At 41.6% G+C, this 27,072-nt stretch overlaps 1 protein-coding gene and 1 long non-coding RNA gene across 3 annotated transcripts; one reads left to right on the top strand and one right to left on the bottom strand.

The window, feature by feature from the left end:
- The first annotated feature begins 1,167 nt into the window (after positions 1–1,167).
- On the top strand, positions 1,168–26,059 carry LOC119498550 (rap guanine nucleotide exchange factor 4-like). Of its 2 annotated transcripts, XM_037787531.1 has the most exons (31): positions 1,168–1,479; positions 6,396–6,538; positions 7,721–7,809; positions 9,353–9,499; positions 14,067–14,139; positions 14,635–14,690; positions 15,972–16,078; positions 16,196–16,317; positions 16,633–16,816; positions 17,150–17,234; positions 17,777–17,837; positions 18,246–18,322; positions 18,819–18,965; positions 19,187–19,281; positions 19,367–19,452; positions 19,685–19,763; positions 20,311–20,461; positions 20,557–20,645; positions 20,757–20,784; positions 20,875–20,950; positions 21,179–21,325; positions 21,575–21,672; positions 21,961–22,086; positions 22,386–22,564; positions 22,663–22,753; positions 22,862–22,912; positions 23,653–23,740; positions 23,832–23,896; positions 23,998–24,052; positions 24,154–24,318; positions 25,416–26,059. In XM_037787531.1, exons 1-30 carry the CDS (start codon positions 1,412–1,414, stop codon positions 24,279–24,281), a joined length of 2,991 nt encoding a protein of 996 aa, XP_037643459.1. In that variant the 5' UTR covers positions 1,168–1,411; the 3' UTR covers positions 24,282–24,318; positions 25,416–26,059. The 2 variants fall into 2 exon arrangements, with proteins under 2 accessions (XP_037643459.1, XP_037643460.1); XM_037787532.1 differs by lacking the exons at positions 1,168–1,479; positions 6,396–6,538; positions 7,721–7,809; positions 9,353–9,499; positions 25,416–26,059 and adding an exon at positions 13,214–13,351 and having other exon boundaries at positions 24,154–25,388.
- LOC119498559 lies at positions 21,118–27,061 on the bottom strand. Its single transcript, XR_005209128.1, has 2 exons — positions 26,924–27,061; positions 21,118–21,316 (listed from the first exon to the last, which is right to left on the bottom strand). It is a non-coding gene; the product is annotated as an uncharacterized LOC119498559 (long non-coding RNA).
- Between the last annotated feature and the right edge of the window lie 11 nt (positions 27,062–27,072).

Raw genomic sequence — 27,072 nt, 5'->3', positions numbered from 1 at the left:
ATTCCTGTATTCATTCATTTTGGAATATATAAAGCAGATTTATGCCACTATTTGCGATCAGCATGTAAGCACTGCTCGCAAATCACTTTTGTGAAAACAAGCCCCTTGTTGGACAATTGATGCTATGATTGTTTAGATTCCCGATCTTCTCTACAGTAGTTACCTGCTCTGTTGGATAGTTTACCCTGAAGTAGCACCTGGGGCTGATCAGAATGACAGGGGGGCACCTGCTGCCCTGCAATCCCCACCCATGTGAACACCACTGGTATGAATATCCTTTGAAAAGCACCTGTAGTTTCATCACCAAGTATTGAAATATTTGATCAAGTATGTATTTAAGTTTGTTGATATTGCATACCTTAAAGGGACTGTTTGTAACTTTTTACACGTATAAATCTACCGGGTCGGGATCCCATGCGCGCTCGCATGTGCTCGCTCGCGTGTGCCTGGAGTCTCTGCTCCTCTGCCTGCTTGCCTTCACTCACACAGCGCGCGCGTTCTAGCTGTCTCGTTCCACCTCTACACGTGCATGCGCGCTCACTACACACTGCAGAAGAGTTAGTTTAGCTCTGAGAATATCTACAGTGGACGTTTGTGCAGAAATAAATGCTGCAGCTCCTCCAGACCAACAGAGGTTTTCCGTGTCTTGTGAAGTGACGGGGCTCCGCAGCGAGAAACGTCATCGTCTCCAACCGGGTGCCGGTGTCTCCCTCCGGTCGCGGTCGGAGACGATAACGTTTCTCTCAGGAAAAGCCAACACTAGGATCAGCACTGATTCATGGAGAGACCAAATGTCTGCTCAGCTAACATTACTGCCAAGCAGGTGAAATATAGAGTGATATTGTGGTTTTAGCTGACGTGTGTCACCTCACTGTTTTGAGCGATGCTTGTTCACGTCTATTTAGAACGAGCAAGCGCGAGCCCGACGCTGACTTTCGTTGACTTAACGGCCACAGGTGTCGCTGTTAACAAGCATTTCTGATTCTAACAAACAGTCCCTTTAAATGTAATTATTGACTGTACCAAAACAGTAGGTCTAAATTGTACTTCTGAGCATTCATCCTATAGTAGGCTAACTATATTCCCTGTATCCTATTTTTAATTGCCACAACAGGCAGTTATTATTTCTTCAAGTATTGCACTGCAGTGTTATGTTATGCTTGTTGTTTGTGAGCCCTCCAGTTGCCCTCAAAGAGCCCATAAAGGCAGACTGACAAGTCATCTGCATGATGCCATGATGTGATGAAGGCAGCAGCAGCAGCAGCAGCAGTGTGTAGCTGTGTGAGGCAGCAGAGACTCAGCAGAGGGGCGGTGATGGGAGGGGGCGCAGCTCAGCTTCATTAACGACCACCGACAAACCGGGAAGCCTCCTCCGGTAGCAACCACCGACACCGACACACGACCGGGGAAGATGGTCGCGGTGCAGACGTCCTCCAGCTCGTCTCCGTCGGCGGAGTGGATCTGCTGTCTGGATAAAAGGTTGGTAAATAAATACACTGCCATGAGACTATACTTCCACGCCGCGCATCCACACACACACACACACAGCAAACGACAGTGTGTTTGTCTCAACCTCTCTTTCATTCATCCGCGTCAACGTGATCAGTCGCAAACCCGGCGATCGCTGCGTGTGTGTATGAGTGTGCAATAATAGCACGATACGCCTTGTTTTTTAGTAGATTTCTGTCATTATCAGTGGATAATATACCCCTCATCCAGTGATGCCAAAAGGCTGCAGTGCATAACAATATATACACCCCTCTGTTGTATCTGCACGGTCAAAAAGGCGTTGGTGGCTTCGAGGTTCACTGGGATGTCTCTGCACTGCACGGGCTGTGATGGATGGCTGATTAGACGCACATGGTTTTTGTCTTTCTGCTTCAATCAAATAGCCATACATTTTTGAAAAGAAAATACTACCATGGTGTGTATGTATAGTGATTTTCCTCAAAATAAGGATTAGAGGCAGATCTGTGCAATGGGTTTATTTCTTTCTTCCATTTTTTTTGCCACAATGCTGAGGCTGTATTTGTCTGATGGGACTGAACAGGTTAGAATAACTGAACAGCCAATATACAGACTATTTATGAACAACTCTTCGCAATCCAGAAACAGCAGAAAATCATTTTAGTCCATACTGTATCTGAACATTAAAGGTCCCATGCTGCATGCATGCTGTGCCAAAAAAGCATAGTATCCAAGGGAGAGGGCATTAAATAAATAAAGATGATGAAAGGGCATCATCAGCTATACACTAATTACTGTAGAATGATGCACCTCACGCCTGAAACAAACAATGATACATATGACATGCACCCCACAGCTCACACCCACACATACTGTAGCCTACACACCTCACTATGACACATTCCCACGTTACTATTGGCAACCTGAAGCTACCATCTTGTCTTCTCATCCTCACCTGTAATAAGACTGGATGCATGATCTAAATACAATGTGCTGCTATATTCTGTCGTTAAGTAGTTAAGCGTAAGGCTGCAGCTACAGATTATTCTCATATTTGATTGATTTATCTGATTTATTATATTCTTGATTATATGATTTATTATTTGGTCTATAAAATGTCAGAAAACAGTGAAAAATGCCCATCATAGTTTTCCAAAAACCCAAAGTGACAGTGTCACATTGTTTTTTTTATTTGGCCCAACAGTCCAAGACCCAAAGATATTCAATTTGCTATCATAAAAGACTTGGATAAACAACAAAAATTCCCATTTGAGAAGCTGGAACGACTACGTTTTTGCTTAAAGAATTAATTAAACAAATAAATAAATTGCCAATTCATTTTCTGTTGATTGTCTAATCTCGATTAGTTGTCTAATTGTTTCAGCATTAGTTGAGTGTGATTTGTTGTAGAGCTACAACGACTAATCTATTAATTGATAAGTTGTCAACTATTAGATTAATCGCCAACTATTTTGATAATCGAGTCATTTTTTTTTAGTTTTTTGAGTTTTTTAAATAAATTCTCTGATTCCAGCTTCCTAAATGTGAATATTTTCTGGTTTCTTTACTCCTCTATGACAGTAAACTGAATATCTTTGAGCTGTGGACAAAAACAAGACATTTGAGGACGCCTTCTTGGGCTTCAGGAAACACTGATTGACATTTTTCATAATTTTCTGACATTTTATAGACCAAACAACTAATTGATTCATTTGAGAAAATAATCGGTAGATTAATCAGCAATGAAAATAATCTTTAGTTGCAGCCCTAATTTGTTGTTGAATGTGGAGAATTGGCATAAAATCATTGTGAGATGAGTGTGATCCTTACTGTACTAAAATGTTTACAATCATTGTCCAATCTGGTGTTTGCAATAAAATATTCACCCAACAGCAGACTACAGTGCTGTATATCTTAAAGTGAATGCAGCAGATATGCAGCAGTAGGTGGGTGTCAGTAAGGACAGCCAGGGTCGACAGGATCTTATTGTACAGCACTCAGTGCTCCTCAGCTATGCAGCTCCTCATTCAATCAATATCCATCAGTGTCTGTGTGTGTGTATGTGTGTGCGTTTGAGAGCCTTCATCTACAGTAACTGTTGATGTGAGGAGTAAGAGGTGGGGAGAGGGGGAAGCTAAAAGAAAGACAGAGGTTAAGATACGACTGTCTCTCATATATCTGTCCAAAGACATTTATCGCCTGTGAGTGTGAAGTATGAGAGATAAGATCAGATTCGTTTTGCCCGAGGCAGGTAATAGACGGTCCAGTCAACACGCACACACAGCACCGGTCCAGATGCCAGTTGAGGTTTAATGTCCCTCTGCTGCAGGAAAATAGAATCACAGAACCAGTTCGCACACTTTCAGATGACATGGAAAACAATAAGTCCAAGTGAGAAAAGTCTTCTAAGTTAAACCTATTGTCTCATACATACATCATGAAGGTTAATTCGCCATAATGACTAGGATGGATGAGGAATTTGATGAGTCATTTTTTTTAAATGATGAATTGTAAACTAAGCTGTGCTTATGCTGATTTAATATTCAGCGTTCTTAACAGCATCTCAGGTTTCTAGTGGTGATGCAGATGGGTGTCGAAAGAGCGGTGTGCATGATATACAATTCAAGGGTATCTCTGCTACAGTAATGTGTTAATCTGCCAGCTCGGGGAAATCTGTTTGTATTGAGGCTGTCTGACGTTTTTGGGTGGCTGCCACAAATCAACTTATGATTTATTTGTCTGGAAACAGTGATTTTTTTTCTCCCAGATGGATGTTGCCTAAAACAATCTGCAGAACCTTCTGGTGTCTCTCAATTTTCCCTTCAGCACGCCGGTCGATTTTGTAAATCCTGCGTGCGTGCATGCGTGCACGTGCATGTGTGTGCGTGCGGCCATAGTTTGTGTTTGAAAGCTGAGATCTCTGCTGACATGAACAGTGGGTGTTGAAGGGGGCTGAGGAAGGGAGAAGTCAAGGAAGAGACAAGAGGGATGGAGGGAGAGTAGGATAAGGTGAGCAGCTCTCAAGTCAAATCGGTCTCACCAATGGGGGGAGGCAGATTCCTCTGGACAGGCAGGGAGCGAGCAAGCGCAGGACAACGACATCCTACTAAGGACTAGGATTCAACCAGGGGATTATATCTGACGGATCTTAACAGTTTCGCTGTAGACCGATAGGTGAAGGGTGGTGCTGGTATTGCCCATTCAACCCTGCACACTTAACCTCCCTGTCTCTCCCAATTGCAGTGTGTGGGAGTCCACCTGTCTACACCATTAACCCCAAGCCTACACTGGGATATGACGCTCTGTCGGAGCACCGAGGGCCAATGCGCAGGCAGTGGGAGGATGATGGGAGGATGAGTCAGAGACAAAAAAAGAGATGAAAAGACAGAGAGAGAAAGCAAAGGCCCATCTGTAACGGCCCTGAGCTTGTGGCAGATGTTGTGGGACTGGAAGATGTGTTGTGCAGTGCAGCCCTTTGGGCTAAGTCTGTGTTTATCTGGGACTACCATCCTGGCTACGGAGGACAATTTACTGCTCAGGGACACAAATATATGTGTGTTTATCTCTGTATGTACATGTGCGTGTGGGTAAAAGGGGAGTCATCGCTGTCTGTGAGCTTGCAAAGCAGAAATAAAGGGATAATAATGGGAGGATGGTGAGTGCTTGTGGTGGGATTTAATGGATAGAAGTGAAACGTGGATGTGCCAGTAATGGAGAGGGGAAAATGGGTAGCACAAAGAAGAAAGAGGGTCATTTGTTCTTTTCTATCTTGCCTTCCGTGTTCCTGAGAGAAAGTCTTGAGAGAGGAGAAGAGAAAATGGATGGAGATTAGAGAAAATATTTAGTGGAAGCAGACAAAATCGAGAGAGCTGGGAGCAAGGGAAGAGGAAGGAGTCTGAAGGAGTAGAGGGGATAGACGGTCTGTGAAGGAAGAAGCCCACAGTGCATTAGCTATTCTGTATGAACACACACACACATGAGCAAGGATGAGAAAATAAGTGAATGAATGGAGCTAACTGCAGTGTGCGTTACTCTGAGGCGTCGTTGGCTCTGTAGTTTTTCTCCACCACATTGCAGAGTGGAATGTTTAAGCTCTCAGATCAAACTTCTGTGGGTTCTCCCGTGTAGGCGTTCAATAATTACGTGCTTCTCTGTATGTGTGTGTGCTCAGATTTAAGCGTATTAGGAATAGCAGCAGTACAAATGAGATCTTACATCAACACCCTGTGGGGGGTCTGAGCCGGGAGAAGTAACGCCTGCAGCTCTCCACTGTTATCGCTAAGACACCAGGCAGAACAATGAAGCAGTGTGCTCACACACACACACACACAAATACATGGATAAAACTAAAACAATAGAGCCGCCTTTTATCTTAAAGGACAATACCGACTGATTTTTCATGTTTTAGTCCATTAACTGCTAATTGCAAATATTTTGCATTACTGTTAACCGCTTTCCAAAGCATACTGTAGGTTTTTTGATTGATTTCTTCCTTCATTCTTCCATCAATCACAGTGAACAAGTTACATCATGCAGTTAATCTTTTTTTTTTTTAAATAGTTTTGCAGTTAACAGGCAAAATATGAAAAAATGCTGATATTGTTCTTTAATAGGGCTGCCCCCCTCTTTTCGTTTAGTCTTAGTCGACTGAGATTTCTTCAGTCGATTAGTCGTTTTTTATGCTTTTTTCATGCTGAATGACATATCTTCATTTATGTATTTACATATCTGGTAAACACAAGATTTAAAGTGGTGCTTTTGTGTGATTCTTTGTGGAGGAACTTTTTACAGATCTGTCAATTAAATTAATTAATAGATTAGTTGACAAAATCTGTGTCACGTTTGTCGACTAAGAATTTCTGTGGCCGTTGACCGCCCTATTCTTTGACACACAATGTTCAATCTAATGACTGTTCTGCTCTGCACAGGCCCGCCGAGCGCTCTGGAGAGGATGTGGACATTATTCTGACCAGACTGAGAGAGGTCAAAGCCTTCCATAGGTTCCCACCTCCGCTCTTACTGCAGATCTGTGCCTGTGCCTTCTATGAATGCCTGGAGAAAGGCATCACGTGTATGTACATGTACACACAAATACACAAATGGTTGGATTATGAAATTAAATGATACATTTGTGCTTTTGAGTACGTCAGTAGAGGCTTCTGAGGCTGTCAGGCTCATATGATATTATGTGACAGTTGATCCCTTTGCTGTTTCTTAAGACTGTTTGAAGTGTGCTGCACTGGAATGCAAAGTACTGCTATCATTTTAATTCATGTGTACACACCTCTCCACACACACATTATGCAAGCCTTTTTTTAACACATTTGTAAGATATGGATGTTAGTTATTGATTTATCTGTCAAATAATTGTTCTGTCTATAAAATGTGGAAAATGATCATTATTTCCCAGTGCCCAAGGAGAGTTCTTCAAACTGTTTCATTTAGATATTCAATAGATATTCACACTCATATAAAAGAGAAACATTTTCCTCAAATCTGAGAAGCTGCAGCCAATGAAGGTCTGGCATTTTTGCTTCATAAATACAAGATTTTTACTAATGAGAACGTTTTTATGATCAACTTATGGATAAACAAGTTGTTTCAGAACTAAACCTTTGCTACTATTGTTTTATTTATGTCTGCATGTCCTTCCTTTTTCATTAAGCATAGATAATACAAAAAAGAGTGAAAAAAGTGATTTATTTTCCTACAAATGAATTATCCACATAATAGGGCTGTCACAATATTAGATTTTCACTATACAGTTATCGTGGCCAAAATAATTCACAATAAGGATATTATTGCAATATACCTATTGAAAATTTGAATAAATAAATAAATAAATAAATATTTTTTATCAGTCAAATTCATCTTCAACTTTGTTTATTGTGCGTTTTCTCTCCTTTTTGGCAAAGTAATTACACTCAAAATACGAGTGTAGGGAGGTGGAGAGAGAGTCTGTAACCATAACTGTACAAAAGTGTGATTTAAGAGGTGCTGGATTGTTTACACAATATTATCATATGTGTAGTATTAACATGATATCAATATTTCATTTTTAAATATCGTCAATACCGGTATATGGATTTGTATCACAGTAAAACGAGGAAGTTTAGAAAAAGATTTTCTCCATTTTGGAGAAGAATAAACTTTGTCTGTTTACAAATACAACAAAAATCTCCTGGAGCAAACCAATAAAAAAAGTCTGAGTGAACAGCACTCTATGGAGTTTAATGTATTTTACTGTCTGCAGTGTTTCGACAGGGAGACATAGGCACCAGCTGGTATGCGGTCCTGTCTGGCTCTCTGGATGTCAAAGTGTCAGAAACGGCCAACCACCAGGTAAGATCACATTCAAGAGAGTTAAAGTCAGATTAGAGTTTCATACACATAATTACATGCTCTGTATATCTGTTCTGTGTTTCCTGTAACTCATTTCAATCACAAATGAATGAATGCATAATGAATTGACTCTTGAGTCATGGACACAATGGGGTGCATTCGGTAATTTCCTTTTCTATTTTTATTAAGATGCATTATATTTCATGGTTGCCCTTTTCCTCTCGTATTATTTTCATCATAGCCTTCTCTGTCAGGATCCAGGCTGCTCATGTTCGAGAGCTGGTCCTGTACGACTCTCTTCAATGCTGACATTGTTCCAGTACATTTGCTCATGTCTCCCTGCTTAAATATGCCAGAGCAAAGCTGCCACAGCACAGAAAACAAGTCCATTGAGAATTGTGCTTTCCGCTGCATGTTATACCCTTTATGGCAGAGTGTGGAAATAGGGTTATACTGTTCATATAGAGGGGAAGAGGGACGTTTGAGAGAGAGAGAGAGAGAGAGGATTTGTTCCCGGTTAAAGACGGAGATAAGAAGCCCCTCCATTGTGAAACTTCCTTTTCATGAATGTAGCCCTAAAGTGCCATTGGTGGCCTAGTTTCTGTGGCTATATTTGAAATGTCAGTTTGGACAGCTGAAAAGGTTTCCGTAGCATGCAGAATATTTGTCTAAATCAGTGGAGTGTGGGAATGTGTGTGTGCACGTGTATGTGTGTTTGCTTGCCTCTAGCCTGTCCAATTATATACAGCACCCAGAGATGTTTTCCTTACAGGAGACTCTGTTTACCAGCCACTCATATTTGAATCTATTTGCATAATTTACCATATATTAATCTGTCTGCTCATATCTGTCCTTTTTTAAAAAAGCAAACCTTTTGATATATGTTTTTGCTACTGCTGTGTAGCGTTTAGGTCTGCAACGAGTGGTTAATCGACAGAAAATGAATCAGCAGCTATTTTGATAATCGATTAATCGTTTTCGGCATTAGAAAAATTTCCAAACATTCTCTTGTTTAAGCTTCTTAAATGTGAAAATTGGCTGCTTTTCCTTGTCTAAACATGATAGTGAATGTCATATTTGTGGGTTTATTTTTCTCATACCGGCTGTGCTGCAGCACCACTCTCTGTTTGAGCTCTGACATCAACATGTTGCGGAAGAAAAGGCAGGACTTCAAGCAAGATTTTTCCGACAGTTCAGGAGCAGTGTTTCTGTGGGGGAGAGTAACTCCCTTTGACGTGGACTTTGGGCTTTGTAACTTTGCAGACCTTTTATATGCACAAAAAACTATAAAACACACAAAATGAAAGGGAAAAAGCACAAGAGCATAATAGGTCCTCTTTAATTGATTATGAAAACAATAGCTAGTTGCAGCCCCAGTAGTGTCACAGTTCAGATATTCAATATTTAGCCACAAGCAGAACCAGTGTAATTGACCATTGCTCCTGTGTGGAAGGACTCATTTTGGCTTATTTAAGCCTTAAATTGAAATGCATTATTGACGCCCACGGCAGTAATATGTCAAATATGTTGTGTTTGTGCGCAGGATGCAGTCACTATCTGTACACTGGGGATCGGGACAGCGTTCGGGGAGTCCATCCTGGACAACACACCACGCCACGCTACCATCGTCAGCAGGGAGACCAGCGAGCTGCTGCGTATCGAACAGAGGGAATTCAAGAGCCTCTGGGAGGTGAGAGACTAACTGTATGAGCGACTGCACTGTATGCAGCTGTGAGTATGAGCTGGAACTTCATGATTCAGCATGAACTCTGTCTCGGTAGCATACTTAAAGCTTTCCCTCTTGGAAAACGTTTCCCTATTGAGACTGCAATTTCACTTCCACTGTAATTGTGCCTTTAACCACAAGAGGGCTGTCCACTATAATGGGGCCTTCTGCTCCACCTATTAGACACACACCTCAGGCGACATGCAGCAATGAGCTGATAAAGCCATAAAGAGAGAGGGAGAAAGAGCAGTGTGTATGTACAATACATGCCTGTGTGTAGTGCTTGATGTCTATTGTTTTCAGAGCTTGCTGTGGCTTAGTGCAGTATTTACAGCACAAGGGATGATGCACCAAGAGCAAAATACAGTATGTGTTATGTGTTTAGTGCAGGCAGTGTAGTGGGAATCTAAAAGTGATAAGTGCAGAGATCCCTTGGTTACTTTTTTATTGTCTGACTCGGATGCTTATGGCATAAAAATATTGCTCCTGGCAGCTCCATAAATAAAACAGCTGTGTGGCACACAGGGTTTCCTCCTGGGCTCAGGTGCTTTGATATCAACACATTTTGATTGTGTTACAACGATAAAGAGGAGGTTAGAACGTATCCTAAGGCGATCTTTGTCATTAAGCTTGTGAATATGTAGAAACATATACAGTAGTTAAACTCTGCCTTTTTCACAGGTCACTGCAGGAAAAGCACAGGCGTGATTAATAACATTAACAGCTCCATTCCAGTTAATAACGTCATTACATACACTTGTGCTTCTCCTGCTATGACAAGTCAAAATGGCCTATTGAGATAAAGAATCAGAATAAAACATAAATATTGGTAGATTGTTATTACAACAAATGAATTACAATGATCTGTATTCATGACACAGAGAGATGGTGATATCAGTGGGATTAACTTGCAGTATTAATCAAATGCAGACAGACGCTGCAGCAATCGCCTCTGCTTAAACAACAAAAGATCATACACCAGGGGCATTACAATAAGGTAAGAGTATTGATATTCCTGGCCAATATTGGTATGTTGCAGATCTAACTTCCATCAATAAAACACACCACACCTAGGAGGGAAAAAAGCCAATGATACTGTAGTATTGAATGACTTAGATGACTCATGACCAGGATATAAAAAGTCAGCAGATATATCAGATATTGCAAACAGAGACTGTATCATATAAACTGTAAAAATCAGCACTCATGGCTTTGGCCCGAACGCTGGCATCTTCTTTGAGAGTTGGCGTTGTAGTAGTTGCCGCTCCGTGGGCCTCCTTGTCGAGGTTACCCTCTCCATTCACTGGGTCTCTCTCAGAGAGGAAGTGCTGGCAGAGCAGTGGATCGGTTTACAGTCACTTCACAGTCTGCACCCAAAGACTACACGTGTCTGCCCTGTTGTTTGGTCAGGCAGTCTCTTATTTTGTGTTGTCAAATCTAAATCTTTAAGATTCTAAATTAATTTAGTTTTTCTCTTTAGTTTTTTTTCATACACACATTATTGGTTTCATATTTTATTTCTAATTGTAGGGAAGTTTTTAGCTTGTTCTTGTTCACATTGAGGTCAGGCTCAAATCACAGAAAGATTTTGAGTGTCTTGCTCAACATCGATGAAGGACACTAACTCACTTATGCAGCACACTATTGACTTTAAATGCAGCCGACTGGACTTACAAGACACATTTTTCACACTCTGCTGACTACATGTATAAAACAAGTTGCATAAAGCATTTTGTGTCTCCAGAGGGAGCTAGCTGTGTATGAAGTTTGACAAATGTCCTCAAGTGATGTCAGTTGAGACGGCATCAGTTCGGGCTACAAGTTTTAAAAAGAAAAACAATCGGTGGGTGTGGAGTTAGAAAGAAGTGAGTTTACCAGACCTCTGTAGCCCGCTCCTCATCTCAGCTTGAAGTATATGAGGCTTTAATTACAGCTTTGATGAGTGACTGTGGATGGATATCCACCCAGATTTTCAGTGTATTAAATATTGATTGAATAATGAAGCACGTTTGGTCCTGAAAATGCAGGTTTGTACTAGTAGCTGACCTTGACCATGTTTACATTTTTCAAAGCTCATTGTTAAAGGTGCTAAGTTCCAAATTCAGAGCAGATCTATCATCGAGGGATTGCCTCCACACGGCTCTGAACATGGCGACGGCTGAGCCGCCGGCTCGCACCTAACGGTGCTAAAAGCGCTAACTGTGCAAACAACGGCAACAGTGCTGACAGAGTTAACAGTGTTAACCTCAGGGAGAACCAGAGGGTGTGTGCTACGCATGCTGACGACACCGTGGGTCGGGACGGCGTTATCAGCGGTTACTACCGTATGAGAGCAAAGCAGAACGGTGGCGATTAGCAAGCCAGTGGGGCACACTCACATGCACTAACATGCACACGCGGCCGGACCAACTACATAAACAAATCACAGACAAGCTCGGATTACAACACACACAGAGGGAGAGCGACTTCAGTCTCTGCTCAGGTAGACATTACACCTCTATATCTTTACATAGCAAATAGTTGTTTGTTGCTTTATTAATGCTCTGAATTTGGAATTCAGCACCTTTAAGTGATGGCGTCACAAGCTGTGAAAGACATCACAGCATTTAAAAAACAGTTTTGTTATTAATCAAAAATTAATAAGACTGTGGGCATTGTTTTTTTCCTGTGACAAACCCTCTGTGTTTCTAAAAATAAATGCTGTTTTGATGGCTTTTCTGGTCTTCGTGTCGGTACAAAACAGATTTTATCTATTCATTGTTGCGATTTATGAATAAAATAACGACCTTTCCAGTATTGCTACTACTAGATGAATAGAAATTGGGTTTACTGAAATGTGACATCTCCACTTTATGACGCAGGAGGATATAAAAGCGAGATAATACAATAATTGGTTATTAAAGCGTGTGTGCCATCTTGTTACTGGGCTTGTATTGTGTTTGTTTGTCAACTAAGTGCACTCAGCCTCCTTATCTGCTGTCTATTTTAGGACAGTAGACATAGAGCAGAAAACATAGCCCGGGGTTGTCTTCACTCTTTTGATTCTTATTCAGCTCATGTTAAAAGGATTGTTTGTGTGTGTACGCGTGTGTGTGTGTGAATGGACTAATTTGTGTGCATGTGCTTGTGTGTGACAAGGACTAGAAAGCCGACGAATGAATGCAGTCATGTGTTTGATGAAAGGATGAAAGAAAAGAGGCGCTGCTCCATAATTCTAACACCGAGTGAAAGTGGGATGAATAAACACAGTGTAAATGTGAAACAGCGTGTTGCTTCTGACAGATATGTGTGTAAATGTGTAAACATACAATATATCAAACAGAGGATTGGTTGGCCTGTAGCTGTGGCAAGTCTTTCTCACTTTCTTTCCCTTTCACCTGCTCCACTTCCTCTCTCCTCTGTTAGCCATGTTGTGTCTTTTGCCAGCCTCCTTCCTCTCCTCCCTCCCTCCATCCTCAACCTCACTACTCCTTTCTTTCCCTCTTCTGTCTCCTTTCTCTGTCTCTCACTCTCCTCCTCCACTAGAGTAGCTCGGTCATACAGAGACTCGGATCACCTTGGTAACCTGTGAGAGAAAAGTGGTTTGGTTCTTGGCTCGATCACAGTGAGAGAGGGAGAGGGAGAAAGACACTGGTGCGACTGTGTGTGTGTGTGTGTGTGTGTGTGAGAGAGAGAGAGAGAGAGAGGAAGGAAGAGAGCAGCTTGTTTTGAGCAGGATGCTATCCGGTGGCTTGTGTTTGAGTTGTAAAGGAGCAGAGGGCAGCTCTCTGGGGTTTCAATCCCTCCAGCATTAGGCGGCTGAGTGTGTTACCTCAGGTGAGTCTGACTCCTCGTCTGTACCACTGTGTGGTCTGTGGTGTGAATGTTGGCTAAATAGTGTTGTAATGTTTTATTATATTTATTTTGTTGTCTATCCACAAAATGAAAGTGTTTAGCAATTTTTGTCCGGCTATTGTGTGCAAGATAATCATGGACAGCGGGTTGTTTGTGTCTTTAGGTCAAACAGATGCTCTCTCTGTCTCTCTAAGTGTGTGTGTGTGTGTGTGTGTGTGTGTGTGTTCCTGGCAGCTCTCAGAAGGCATGGGTTGCTTGGTAATGACCTTGCAGAAGAGCAATGGCACATTCAGGCTCAAAACTACCTGCTGTATGTGTTTCAGTGTCTCCACTATAGAAATGCAAATGCAGTTTATTGTTCTTAACAGCTGTAAGAGCAGCATCGGAACACATTTAGCAGCTTCGGATGCTCTCATTAACCCTGGTTCGAATGCTGCTGTGAGTGTGTGGGTTATATAATGTTAGTTGTTCTGCATGTAAATGATCTCGGTTGTACAAAGGGCTTTGTTTTGAGGGGCATTTGCACTTGTGTGTTTGAAAGTAACACTGTGTGTGTGTGTGTTTTGGAGAGAGACGTAAAGAAACGCACTGGGTTTTTAGATGTTTAATAGATGATGATGTCTTATAAATGATACATCATAATAATAGATGTTTTCAGGATCGACATCAATTCTGATGTGTGTGTTTTGTCTTGTAGAAGTATCGTCAGAGCTTGGCTGGACTGTTGGCCCCTCCTTATGGAGCTATGGAGAGCGGATCCAACAATGACAGTGAGTAGACACACACACACACACACACACACACACACACACACACACACACTTGAATGAAAGAAACACTGTAAATGTTGCTAATACGATTATTTACTGGACCTAAGTGTGTTTAATTGTACATAAAACTATAAATAATAGTAACGTAGCATTGTGAAACAGAGGTCAGCTAATGAATAGGTTGTATTCATAATGGAGTATGATGTGTTGTATTATAACTTGAAAAGGTAGCACATTATTTTTGTATTTTTCTTTAATGGAATCTGTTGCATATCTGTCATTCAAAAGTACTCCTGCTTCCTTCTCAAGATATTATAATTGTTTCCCACCTGATGTTTATTGGACTATGTTGTGCAGTAGAGCAGGTTTTAACATTTTGCATCTAAGCTACACAATGAATAGGTTGTGTTTTCATGTTTTGGCAATGGAAAGTATTCGTACATCCTGCAAAAATCTTCAATTCAACCAGCCTGACAACAGTTTTTTCCTCCTCAGGACTCACAGACAAAGACAACATGAACTCAGACTCTGCAAACAAAGCTCACAACAAGGTAAATACTCTCTCCAGCTCACAGCTTGGAACTAGGATTTGTGTAGGAAGTTAAAAAAAAAAAGGTTCAGCATGGCAACTTGATCCTTTAAATAAACTCTGCCAGCACGTCTCAGAGAGCTGTGCCCTTCCTTACGGCACACAAAGCATGAATGAACCAAACTCCCAACCAATGTACTGTGGGCCAGGCAGTCTCAGTTTGTCTTGGATTCTTCTATGCCTCACTGCTTGTGTCGGACATATGTGTGGACAGGGATTGTTGAGCAAGAGTTGAGCAAATATGTATATTTTAGTTTTCTATGTTTGATAGAGCTAGCCAGTAGATGAAAAAAAATGCTTGAGTTATCATTTGAAATTAAAAGGTACTTAGTTCTTTACAAAAATAAAGACACATTGCAAACCGCGCAGAGAGAAGATAGTGAACCGAACCATGAATGCATTTGTGCACTGCTGCATACTCTCATGTTCGTGAATGAATCAGAGTGCCAAAATGAATTTTGGAGGTGTGTGCGTTCGGAGAAGAGACGAGTGATGACTCACAGCTGTGATCCTCTGTAGTTATGCTAATGCCAGCTAATGCATTCACATAGAAGAAAGATCCCATCTGCCCAATTAGCAGGCCTTCCTTTGTTGTTTTCGACAGCAGCTGGGTGTGTATACACATCTGCCCTTTCCCTCTCTTTCTAAGGTGCAGGTGTGATCTGTAGAGGATGTGTTTGCGTGTATGCTCTTGTGTCTTTTGATACAGTTTTAATGGTATGAGCGCTGTATAGCTGCTGTACTGTATGTAACAGGCATTAACCTCAGTTTGCAATGCACACATTTATATACATCCCCTTTGCTGAGTGGGTTAATGATCAAAATTATACATTTTATTGTGTGTTACAGCCTTCTGTTGCATAATAATGCAAGTACACCCTATAAAAGAGCAATAAATTTTAATTCTTAAAGATATTCAGACATGGGAATTGGAATGTGAAAAAAATTAAAATATATAAAATAAAACAATAAATAAATAAAATAAAACCATACAACCAAAACAATATATAAAAAAGACTCTCGGGCTCTGTTAACAAAAATGTCTGTGCAGTGCCCAAGTCTTATAATGGTAGGGAAAACCCTGCTGTTTATTCTGGCATCATGTTAGCTAAAAGGTGATGGTGACATTCTTATGTAAATAAACACAACATAAAAATGATTGACGTCATGTCCATCCATTGTACTATAAGTCAATATAGTAATTATTGTGACAGGCCTACTTGTGTCCCTGTGTGTTCTGTAGATCCCTTCAGAGAAGCTGCAGAGAGCGGGGAAGGTTCTCCGCAACGCCATCCTGTCCAGAGCCCCACACATGATTCGAGACAGGAAGTACCACCTCAAAACATACAGGTCAGAGCATGTTTGTCTACACTTCCAACTACGTGTTTGCACAGAATTATGCATGCAACAGCCTTAAGAAATGTTCCATGGATTTTATTGGTATGTGTGTATGTGTGTGTATTGCAGACAATGCTGTGTAGGCACAGAGCTGGTGGATTGGTTGGTGCTGCAGAGCGCCTGTGTTCTCACACGGTCCCATGCTGTGGGGATGTGGCAGGCACTACTAGAAGAAGGGGTGCTCAACCACGGTAACTACAACTTTGGCTTTCTCTATTGCTTTCTCAGCATAGTGTATGCTGTATAGTTTCACTACACTGCACACAAAAGCGTCTCTGTTTGACTCTGTGTTGGAGTGGGGGTTTGTGAAAGTGTCTGTATGAATACCAGCGTAGAAAATGAATTAGGAGTTTTGAAGCAGGAGCATAAGATATAGATCTCAATCTCAAATTTTTACACCACAGGAAAACAACTGTGACTGCTCAAAATCAGTGGGCGTGCACAGTATGTGTGTTTATACATGAACACTTGTGTCTTTTGACCGCGTGTGTTCGTCTGCTCTTCAGTGGATCAGGAGCTGGGTTTCCAGGACAAGTACCTGTTCTACCGTTTTCTTGACGATGAGGAGGAGGACACGCCGTTGCCTAGCGAGGAGGAGAAGAGGGAGAGCGAGGAAGAGCTGCCGGAGACCATCCTCTTCCTCGCTCAGATTGGCCCTGACGCACTGCTGCGCATGATCCTCAGGAAATCGTGAGTAATAATAAAAAATATTGCATGAACTGACAACACTTTACTTATTACATGTATATTACTTTCAAGGAAATCAAGAAAGCTTATTTAACCATTTCAACTATGCTGGTGAGGTGGCATACCGAACCAAATGTAATCCAAAACCAATCTCTATAATAGTACTATCATGTGAAATAATGTGAACAAATCATCTGTAGTGACTACATTCAGCAACATTATTTTTTTGCATCAGGATGTGTCATTACTAATTTTGCTGCAGTGTAATAAGAGGTGAAGCATGCATGAAATCTTCACGGTGAGTTCATCATGACAAACCTTTGCGTGTGTCTGCAGGCCTGGTCAGAGGACAGGGGACGACCTAGAGATCATCTATGATGAGCTGCTTCACATCAAAGCCTTAGCTCACCTCTCCAACACTGTGAGTCAGTCGGTCCACTTTTCTTTTAAAGGGACAGTACAAGTTTCCAATGAAGGCTGTTAAATTATCAGAACCACTTGTTTCAGTCTTTGAGACCAGAGGGAGAAGTTGTCGTCACTAACATTAGCATTGCTTTTACCAGTGTAATGGGACGCTGTTTTACACCAATCTGCCTTTTGGTAGCAAGCATTCATCATGTGGAGGAGTCCTCAAGTCTGGGTTTTTGTTGTCCTAGGATCAGTATTATGTGTATTAGATTATAAGAGTAATGAATTTTGACATGAAGCACATTCCAGGAGATGAGAATGATTCACGAACAATGGGCTTTTATATCTAACTGTTTTTTATTCCTCTTACCCTCCATTATCCTTTTGAACGCAGTGCTAATGAATAAAAATGTCAGCAAACTCAGTCTCAGTCTCATGACAAACTGTAAGGCTTTTCAAATAATCCTTAAAAACCCTGCATGTTACTATTCTCTCACATATTTCTGCACTGCAGCTAAATCTAATATGACTTGAGCAATGTGCTCTGGTTTGTAGGTGAAGAGGGAACTGGCGAGCGTCGTGATCTTCGAGTCGCATGCAAAAGCTGGGACCGTGTGTGAGTCTTCACTTTGTTCCAATTGTTTTTTTTGCCTATATTTGTTAACATTTTGGTAACCTGGCACCATTAAAAGTATGCCGAATTAGCTATTAGCAGTTAGGATGTACCCATGGATGTGCAGACAAGTTCTGGAGATGTAAGGAACGTCTTTATTCTATGATTTCTAAGTGGATGTAATCGTGATGGACATCAGAGATAATCCTACTGAATGTAAGAATATTTGCATCATGTCTGTGTGTTCAGATGTGACTGTAACTCTAAGACGGAGTATGAATTTGGACGCAAATTGCGCCTCACGTTTCCACAATTTGAATACCTCTGGTGTACAGAATATATATTTTTAATCATGTACATTGTATATGGGGGTGATATATAAATTTATGTTTGTCCTCCTTTATCTTCCAGTGTTCAACCAAGGAGAGGAGGGCACATCATGGTACATCATCCAGAAGGGCTCCGTCAATGTGGTTATCTACGGCAAGGTGCGTGTGTGCTTGAATGCATTCATCCACCTACATGCTTACGTTTCTTTGTTTGACACATGAGCATTGCTCCAGTTTTTCTGCTTCATTTGATGACATATCATCCATATGTAATGGATTAAAATGTGTAGCTGATCATGTCTGTATGGAGCAGACCAGCAGCCTGCGGGGCAGAGAAACACCAACAGTGGAGTTTGGCAAACTCTGCACAGCTCCCCATGACTCATCGCTATGATTAAATGGCTTAAGGGATTGTACGCATAGCATACACAATTTCACACCACACACCGATTTACAACCACCGCTAATGTACTGTACATGTTCATGTGCGTGCATACACATCGATCACACATGCACGCACAGACAAGTACAGATGATTCATCTCAGTCCTGTGTGCACCTTTTCTGATTTTTCTTCGAGGCTTAAGATGACGAGTAAACTGTGTTTGTGTCTGAGCATGTTTGTGTGCATTCATGCGTGCGTATGTGTGTCTTAGGGTGTGGTGTGTACGCTCCACGAGGGTGATGACTTTGGGAAGTTGGCCCTGGTTACGGATTCACCTCGTGCCGCCTCCATCGTCCTGAGAGAGGACAACTGTCACTTCCTTCGTGTGGACAAGGAAGACTTCAACAGGATACTCAGGGTAGGCAGATGATATGGACATTCATCCTCTGATGTGTAATCACACAAGCACCAAATTATGAAGCATCATACTGCACTTTATGCCCAGTGATGCTGCATGACTGTGATGTTTGTCTCCCTCATCTGGTAGAGATGCTGTATTACATTTTAAAAAGCCACATTTTTGCATTTGACTTGGAGCAATATTATTGATTTTGTACATGCATTTTGTTGTGTTTTTAGGACGTTGAAGCCAACACAGTGCGTTTGAAAGAGCATGAACAAGCTGTGCTGGTGTTAGAAAAGAGTCCTCGCGCCTCCACCATGGGAAGCATCAAGTATGTGTGTTAGTGTGAGGGGTTTCGCATACATACTCAAAAGTATACAGTAGAATGAATCTCTCCTTCACCTCACCTTTTGCAGGTACACTGTGATATCAGGAACGCCAGAGAAGATCCTCGAGCACTTCCTGGAGACCATGAGGATGGACATACATCACAGTGAACCAGGTAGCCAAATGAATAGGCTATTAGGCCTAAATGAATTTTGAATAGATGGTTACCAGAGGTAGTCCAGACAAATGCATTGTAATGAAAAAGGGAAGGATGGAGAGATGGATAAGCAACCTAAATGGATTAACGATGAATGGCATTTTCACTACCTATTGAACCTCTTGATTTCCTTCCTTTCCCCTCTGACTCTCCTCCCTCTTGCCGTCTTGTTTTTCTTCTCGTCTGTTAGACCCAGCAGTGGATGATTTTGTCCTCATGCACGGCGTCTTCATGCCCAACAGCCAGCTGTGCCCTCTACTCATGGCACAATATCCTTTTCTGCCTTTACTCTCTCTTTATGTACAATGCTATTCATACTGAATACTCGGACATGTCTGTTGTTTACTGCTTACTACAGTATAACAGTGCTACTGTCTGACAGCATCTTGGATTGTGCAACTTACGGGTTCTGTTTATGGAAGCGCTGAAGCAGCAGTTGACCATCCAGCACTAATGAACTGCTCACTGAGTGCACACCTCTCTTCACACCATAGTAACAAGTTGTAATAACAGCTGCTTTTTCTTATTGTCTTAGTCATTGTAGTGTTGAAAAGTGTTCAGCTGCTAGTGCTTTACCACTGCTGCACGGATGATTATACATGATAAACAGCACCCTTATTTGGTAGCTGATTTTCAGTAAAGCAGATGTCTTCATAACTACATAATGATATGGATTTAGCTGCTGTAATGATTTGTTTTTATCCATGCTGTGGTGCGGTTTTGAGCAACAGATCAGCAATCAACAAACTGCATATCACTCATTCTCTCTCTCTCTCTATGCTACATCTTTATATTGATCTTTAACCTCGTGTGCACCTACCATGCGGCATCTGCGCCCGGCTCTGAACAGGAGAGGTTGGAATATGCCCTCAACAGTAAGAGGAAGGTGCTCATTCTGGCCCTGCGCTGGGCTAACACACACACGTACATGCTACAGGAGGAGCCTGCTGCAATCTCTTTCCTTGAGGTGACCAAAAGCAAGCTCTCAGATGCAGTAAATTACACTTAAACACATCATAATTTGCATGGTCTGAGTGCGGCTCTTCCTCTCTTTCCCTGTAGGAGTTGTATGGGAGTTTATCAAATGATTCTCGGATTTTGAGAGCTTTGAAAGACTTGGTTCCTGACCTGGAGAAAGTCGTCAAATTACAGTAGGTTTCCCAGCTGCTGCACGTTAAACTTTCACTGTGATGTTCGATGTACCAGCTACATTTATTGCATCTTTTTTTTGTGTGTTTCTACTTTTTTTTTACATTTTGTAGTTCGGAAGAAGCTAAATCCATAAAAAAGGTACGTCCTGACTACTGTTTTCAACAAAAATTAACATTTTATCTTGGTGATGTGGATGCTGACTACACACTGTCTCGTGTAATTCAACAGAAAACTCTAATACGACAGTTCAGCAATGGAGAGGAAAGGTTGCAGAAGAAACAGCCCATTAGGAATCAAGATGACAGTAAGTTGGTGTTTGTGTGACTAAACCTAATTATTTTGCAAGATAATAGGATGATTTTGCCATGAAATCTTAATGTGGATGTCCTCAGCAGATGAATTTAATATTTTTTATAATATTTTGTGCTTCAGACTTTTAGTCTTCTTTTGTTTGTTGTGGACAAATGCATCTTCATCTTGGACATTTTTATTCATTACAAACACTATGTTATATTTGTGTGTGTGTGTCTAGTCCTGTTGAAGGTGTACTGCGGTGATCACACATACACCACTATCCGGGTCGCCGTGGCAGGGACGGGAAGAGAAGTGATCAGCGCTGTGGCCGACAAACTCGCCACCACTGATGAGCTTGTGTTGGTGCACCTCAGCTCTGCAAGTGGTAAGAGCACACATAGATTTAGATGTGAAAGCAGCCTTAAAGTATATTACAAGTCATTTCAGTCGCTTCTTGCTGATGAATATTCCCTGGAGACACGATGAATACTGTAACTGGGTATACCGTGTGTACTGTGTATGCAAGGAGCAGGGTTTAAAGTTTGCTAAATGAAAATGGTGTTACTTAATGAGCTTAGTGTTGGGACATATCTGGGTGGTGATGAAAACTCAACTATCCCCATTTTTGTTACAGAAAAACAAATCCTGAAGCCTAATGATGTTTCAGTGTTTTCTACTCTGAGCATCAACGGCCGATTGTTTGCCTGTCCTCGAGACCAGCTCAACAGTCTGGTAAGAGATGAATGTTTCCCATTTACTTAGAACGTAGACTGTAGTTTTTATGAAATGGGTTAACAGGAATACCTTGCATGCATCTCTTGTATGTACAAAAGCTCGCCATGCTTTATGGGAATAATAGGCAATATAACAATGGATCTTTGTCACGACTTTGTTTGAAAGAAGCTACATGTGTAAAAATGTCTTGATTGTAATACATTGATTCTTTAATATGTGTGAATCTGTGTTTTTATGTGCTTATGAGTTTGCACAAATGTGTGTATTTGTGTCCGTGTGTCTCAGAATCCTCTTCCAGACCAGGAGGGTCCAACTGCCGGCTCCATGTCAACATTTGAGCTGATGAGCTCTAAGGACCTGGCTTACCAAATGACCATGTATGACTGGGAGCTCTTCAGCTGCGTGCATGAGGTATCGCACATTCATATACACAAACACACACACACACACTAAAAACAACCACAGGCCAGTAGTAGAAGACAAGCATGTACAGTGTTGCATAGAGCCTTATTTTACACTTTGAAACAAAGAGACAGGTATGGAGTCTGGCCATGCAAATTGGCTTTTTACAGGCCTTCTTCTACACTGCATTATCTTTCATGATAAAAACCCTGCAGGAGTAATGCTTGATAGATGCAAGGTGGCAGGACCCGTCCACTGGATTAACTCCAAACCTGCTCCCCCTAACCTCTCCTCCCTCCTCTCCCCAGCATGAGCTGCTCTACCACACGTTTGGCCGGCAGAGCTTCAGAAGAACCACGGCTAATCTGGACCTGTTTCTGCGGAGGTTCAACCAGGTTCAGCTGTGGGTGGTCACCGAGGTGTGCCTCTGCTCACAGCTCAGCAAGAGAGTCCAGCTCCTCAAGAAGTTCATCAAGATCGCAGCGCAGTGAGTGGTACCTGCTCTTCATACGCATGCTGGTTTGCACACATACACTTAGATGACGAGTTTCGCTTTATGTCTTGCTTCTGTGTATTTGTTCACAGCTGTCGGGAGTTTAAGAACCTGAATTCATTCTTTGCCATCATTATGGGGATGAGCAACCCTGCTGTCAGCAGACTGAGCCAGACGTGGGAGGTAAACTTTGTGTTATCTATTCCTGGATCTTCAGGGAACGTCAGCTGCATTTCACTATTGCTAAAGTACTACATTAATGTCACTGATATTTTGTGTTTTCCCTGGCAGAAACTACCCACCAAGTTTAAGAAGTTCTATGCTGAGTTTGAGAGTATGATGGTGAGTTGCATGAAATTTCATTCACCACAATTATATTGGGTTTGTAGCAGAACTGTATACATGGATAAATAGAAAAAATGTATATAGATAGTTCTCTAAAAACCTGAAAACCCAAAACCACCTGCACAGCTGTACCACTGGGGATAATTAAGAAAATATCTTTTTGTAATTTGGATGACCTGAGTTCCAAATGTCTTAGAAATGGACACTGTTTATTAGGAATCATCAGAGGCCCCATGATGCGATATTATCATGATGCTTAAGTCACGATGCGATCTCATTGCGATTTGAAACATTTTGGGATAAGATATATTGCGATTTATTACCTTTTTTCAACTGCAAATTATGCAGTTTGTCAGCATCTGTTTTATCTAATAAGATACAGTTTTCACTCTGTTCATCTCAGAGTTTTCATTCACATATCTTGAAGTCAAGGGACCCCTTTGAAAATGGCCAAAATTTAGCGCAACTTTGGAGCGTTACTGTATTTAGCATTCTTCCCGTCAATCTAACATGACATGGTTTGTACCAATGGATTCCTTCGTTTTTTTAGTTTCATATGATACCAGTGTCTTCACTCTAGCTTTTAAGACTGAGCCCGCTACAACCTCTGACAGATCGAATAGAGTCCGGCCCCACCGTCGGATTGTTAAGAGTTTAATAGTTTATATAATATAAGATCAGTACTTGACATCCGTGTATTTTTCCCCCACCCCTACTGTTTAAATGTTTGGTGACAGGACCCATCCAGAAACCACCGGTCCTACCGACTCACTGTCACCAAACTGGAACCGCCAATCATCCCCTTCATGCCCCTCCTTCTCAAAGGTATGACTTAGTGTAGTCAGTCCAGTCCAGTCATTATATCACATGGGAATGAACTCTGGGACGAACCTTAATTTCACTAATTTCTTTACAGACATGACGTTTACACATGAGGGCAACAAGACCTTCATTGACAATATGGTCAACTTTGAGAAAATGGTGAGTTTGGGTGCACTCTGAATGATTCATTTCAAGGATATAATTTATGCGTCTTACTGTTGTTCACTCACGTTTGATGTATTATCGATTCATCTCCTCAGCGTATAATAGCTAACACAATTCGGCAAGTGAGGCACTGTAGAAGCCAACCATTCAGTAAGTCTGCTTGTTACTTTACTTTGATCACATTTCCATGCTGGCTTTACACACATCTTTCCAATCACATTGTTTTTCTGTTTCCTCTCTCCGTGCATCAGATCCCGAGATATGCCAACCCAACAAAAATCAAGCGGATGTACGGGGTTACGTCAGGAAGCTCTGCGTGATTGACAACCAGAGGGCGCTGACGCAGCTCTCCTACAGGATGGAGCCTCGGCGGACATGAGCTCCAGATCTTCCACCGCCATCGCCTTCTCTGTGACGTTAGCATAAAAAACACACACATTACCTGGATAAAACACGACTGGCCGTTCAGTAGCAAATCAAAACAATGACTTTAGCACTACCATGGGCTATCATGGATGAATGACTTATTACTGTGCCATTAAAAGCCTCTTCTTCCTGGACAGACGGAAACTGTTCAGCCGCTCTCTCTCGTCGCTGTGTCTCTGAGGGTTTTAACCGTACTAGTTGTTACTGTTTGGGACCTGTTAGATAGAACTGTAATGTATAGAACTTGAATCAATATCCTGCATGACTGAACTTCATAGGCTTTGTGTTCTATACAGTGGATTTCTATCGGAGTGTCCTGCAATGTTGTGCTATTCCCAGATGAGCCCTAGTTTACAATATGTTACTGTACCTGCCTGTAAAGCAAACCTCACTCTCCTGATGGTCCTACTCATAGACAGAAAAAACATAAACCGTAGTAACCTAGACTCTTCATTCCCCCTGTTGAATATACAGATACATATGAAATCTAGAAGTGCTTATTTACTTCATAATCTACATGATTATATCCAAGTCTCTTTAGGATTTGATGTCCTTTAGATAAATATCAGTGTCCTTTAACTAGTCAGACACTTCAAAACTACTAAGCAGAGTATTAGTTGGATTAAAGCCCTAATTGTATTGCAAACAGTGTTCAAATTTATCCCTACAGTATTGCGTTTTATTTTTGCATCGGAGTACAACTCCTGTAGGATTATGAACTATTACTAGATGATGAAGTTGCTTGGTATGATCTGTTCTGAGGTCAGTTGTATAACCAAATTGCACTCCTTTTGATTTGGCAGCACTGATCCTACTGTAGATGCGGAGTCTTAAAAGGCAACTTTGAGGGGAAATCTTGTCATCTCCGTCCGTGTAATTTTATTTTTATATATATGTGGGTGTAGATTGTGAGCGTGTTCTTGACAGGTGTCATTCATTTTCCTTTGATCTCAGGAGCTTCTGATGTGACGGTGCGTGTCGAGAACTGCCGTGAGGCTGGCTCTCCCCAGAGCCGCCTGTAACTGTACTCGTGTGTGTGTGTGTGTGTGTGTGTGTGTGTGTGTTCTGCCTTGTAAATAAAAAATAGCTAATTTAACAGTGCTTATGGTTTGACGCCATTCTTCAAAATGAGACTGAGAATGGTGATGCTTATCAACGTGTACAACTTCTCTAATACATACACAGACTGGCTTCAGCTTAAAGGAGCATTCCACCAATTTCAAAATCACTTTACTAGCTACAAGGAGTACTACTCGGGGTGTGAAAACAGCTGTAAGATGTCTTCTGTGGCTCTGGAGGTAGCTGTGTCAAGTCTGAGAAAATTACTCGAGCGACATCACTAGGAGGTTGCTTTACAAATGGCGGCGTGAAGTTTGAAAGATGTGGGCATTTACTTGGCAGGGAGGGTCTAATGAACGACGCGATCGAGCTGCATTATGTGAAATGTCGGGGCTTCCAGCATTTATGGGGACTAAAAGTCTGCTAGGTATCTGCTCTGCTCATTGTTCTTTTCAGGTCTCTTAACATCCTCGAATTTGATCAAGAACAACACTAAATCATGGGACTACTCTTTTTTTAAATAAGTTAATTTGAACTAATCTGGATGTTTATTTTCTGATCTCTCCTATCTATTCATGATTATGCAAATATAGAATATGAGAGACATTTTCCTGTGAATGAAAGGTAGAACTTTTGCTTGCAATATGAGGATTAAAAAAGGGCAATATTGTGCACATGTATTGGTGAAGTGATCAGCTAGATCTGAGTGAACTAGTGAACTAAGACTGTCATGCTCCCCTAATGATCTCTGTCCATTTGAGGTCAAAACCTAGTTCACAGATGGTAATAAAACGTGATGCAGATACTCATGGTTCCCAGAGGAGGAGCCTTTTTGAATCACCCGACCTTTCCTCTGTCACCTTAATGCCAAACTTTCTACTTGCAGACAAGATATTGAATTTTGTATCTGGCTGATCTGCTCCCAAGAGGAGGTTCCCTTCCGACTTTGGTAACTGTTCTGCAGTGCTATTCATAAGTCACACATTTATTTATTGCGTTGTTTATTTTATCCAACACTTTTGTACTATGAGGTGTAATGATTCACTGCAGCTTCTGGAGGAGTCATGTTTTATTTATGCAATGACTTACTGTTATGTCTCCTCTCGCATTCAATCGCTGTCACTAACTGAGAAGAGTCCTAACTTCCCCGAGCTGATCTCACCTGTCCCCACACAGTGATGTCAGCACGCCTGTCTGGCTTGATGATGTCACTGGGTCATTCCTGTCGAGTTGAGTAACACGCTGTCCCCTGCCTGGCTTCTCTGGTGACTGAGTGTGTGTGAGAGATGGATTTAGGTATCTGAGGCAGTCACCCTCGTTGCTAACTGATTTACTATGTCTGACACGCTATAGGCCAGAGCTGTATATCTGTGTGTGTGTGTGTGAGAGAGTGTCTGTGTGTAGAGCTTTATATAGCCACAGTCATCCAGGAAGAAGCCTTGGATGCCAGTGACCATATTTGAACAGCGTGTCTGCTGCAGGCAGACTGCACTCACTGACTACAAACCGTAACTTTACACACACTCAAACACTCACCTCCCCTTCATCTTCACGCTCCGTGTGTAAGCTTTGTGTTGTAGTTCCACTGGATCACCACTATCAGGCAATGTAATACCTCCTCTGGTGTAGCAGTGACAGCGGGGCTTTGACTTCTCCTGAGTCACAGGGAGCAAACTTCTCTCTCT

Source organism: Sebastes umbrosus, chromosome 12, assembly GCF_015220745.1.
Source record: "Sebastes umbrosus isolate fSebUmb1 chromosome 12, fSebUmb1.pri, whole genome shotgun sequence".
NCBI classification, from domain to species: domain Eukaryota; kingdom Metazoa; phylum Chordata; class Actinopteri; order Perciformes; family Sebastidae; genus Sebastes; species Sebastes umbrosus.
This window is presented reverse-complemented; position numbering and strand designations above follow the sequence as displayed.

Coding starts and splice junctions, on each gene's coding strand:
- LOC119498550 (XM_037787531.1), top strand. CDS start 1,412: ATGGTCGCGGTGCAGACGTCCTCCAGCTCGTCTCCGTCGGCGGAGTGG. Junction 14,140..14,634: donor GAGCGGATCCAACAATGACA/GTGAGTAGACAC, acceptor TTTCCTCCTCAG/GACTCACAGACAAAGACAAC. Junction 19,764..20,310: donor TGCCCTCTACTCATGGCACA/ATATCCTTTTCT, acceptor CCTCGTGTGCAC/CTACCATGCGGCATCTGCGC.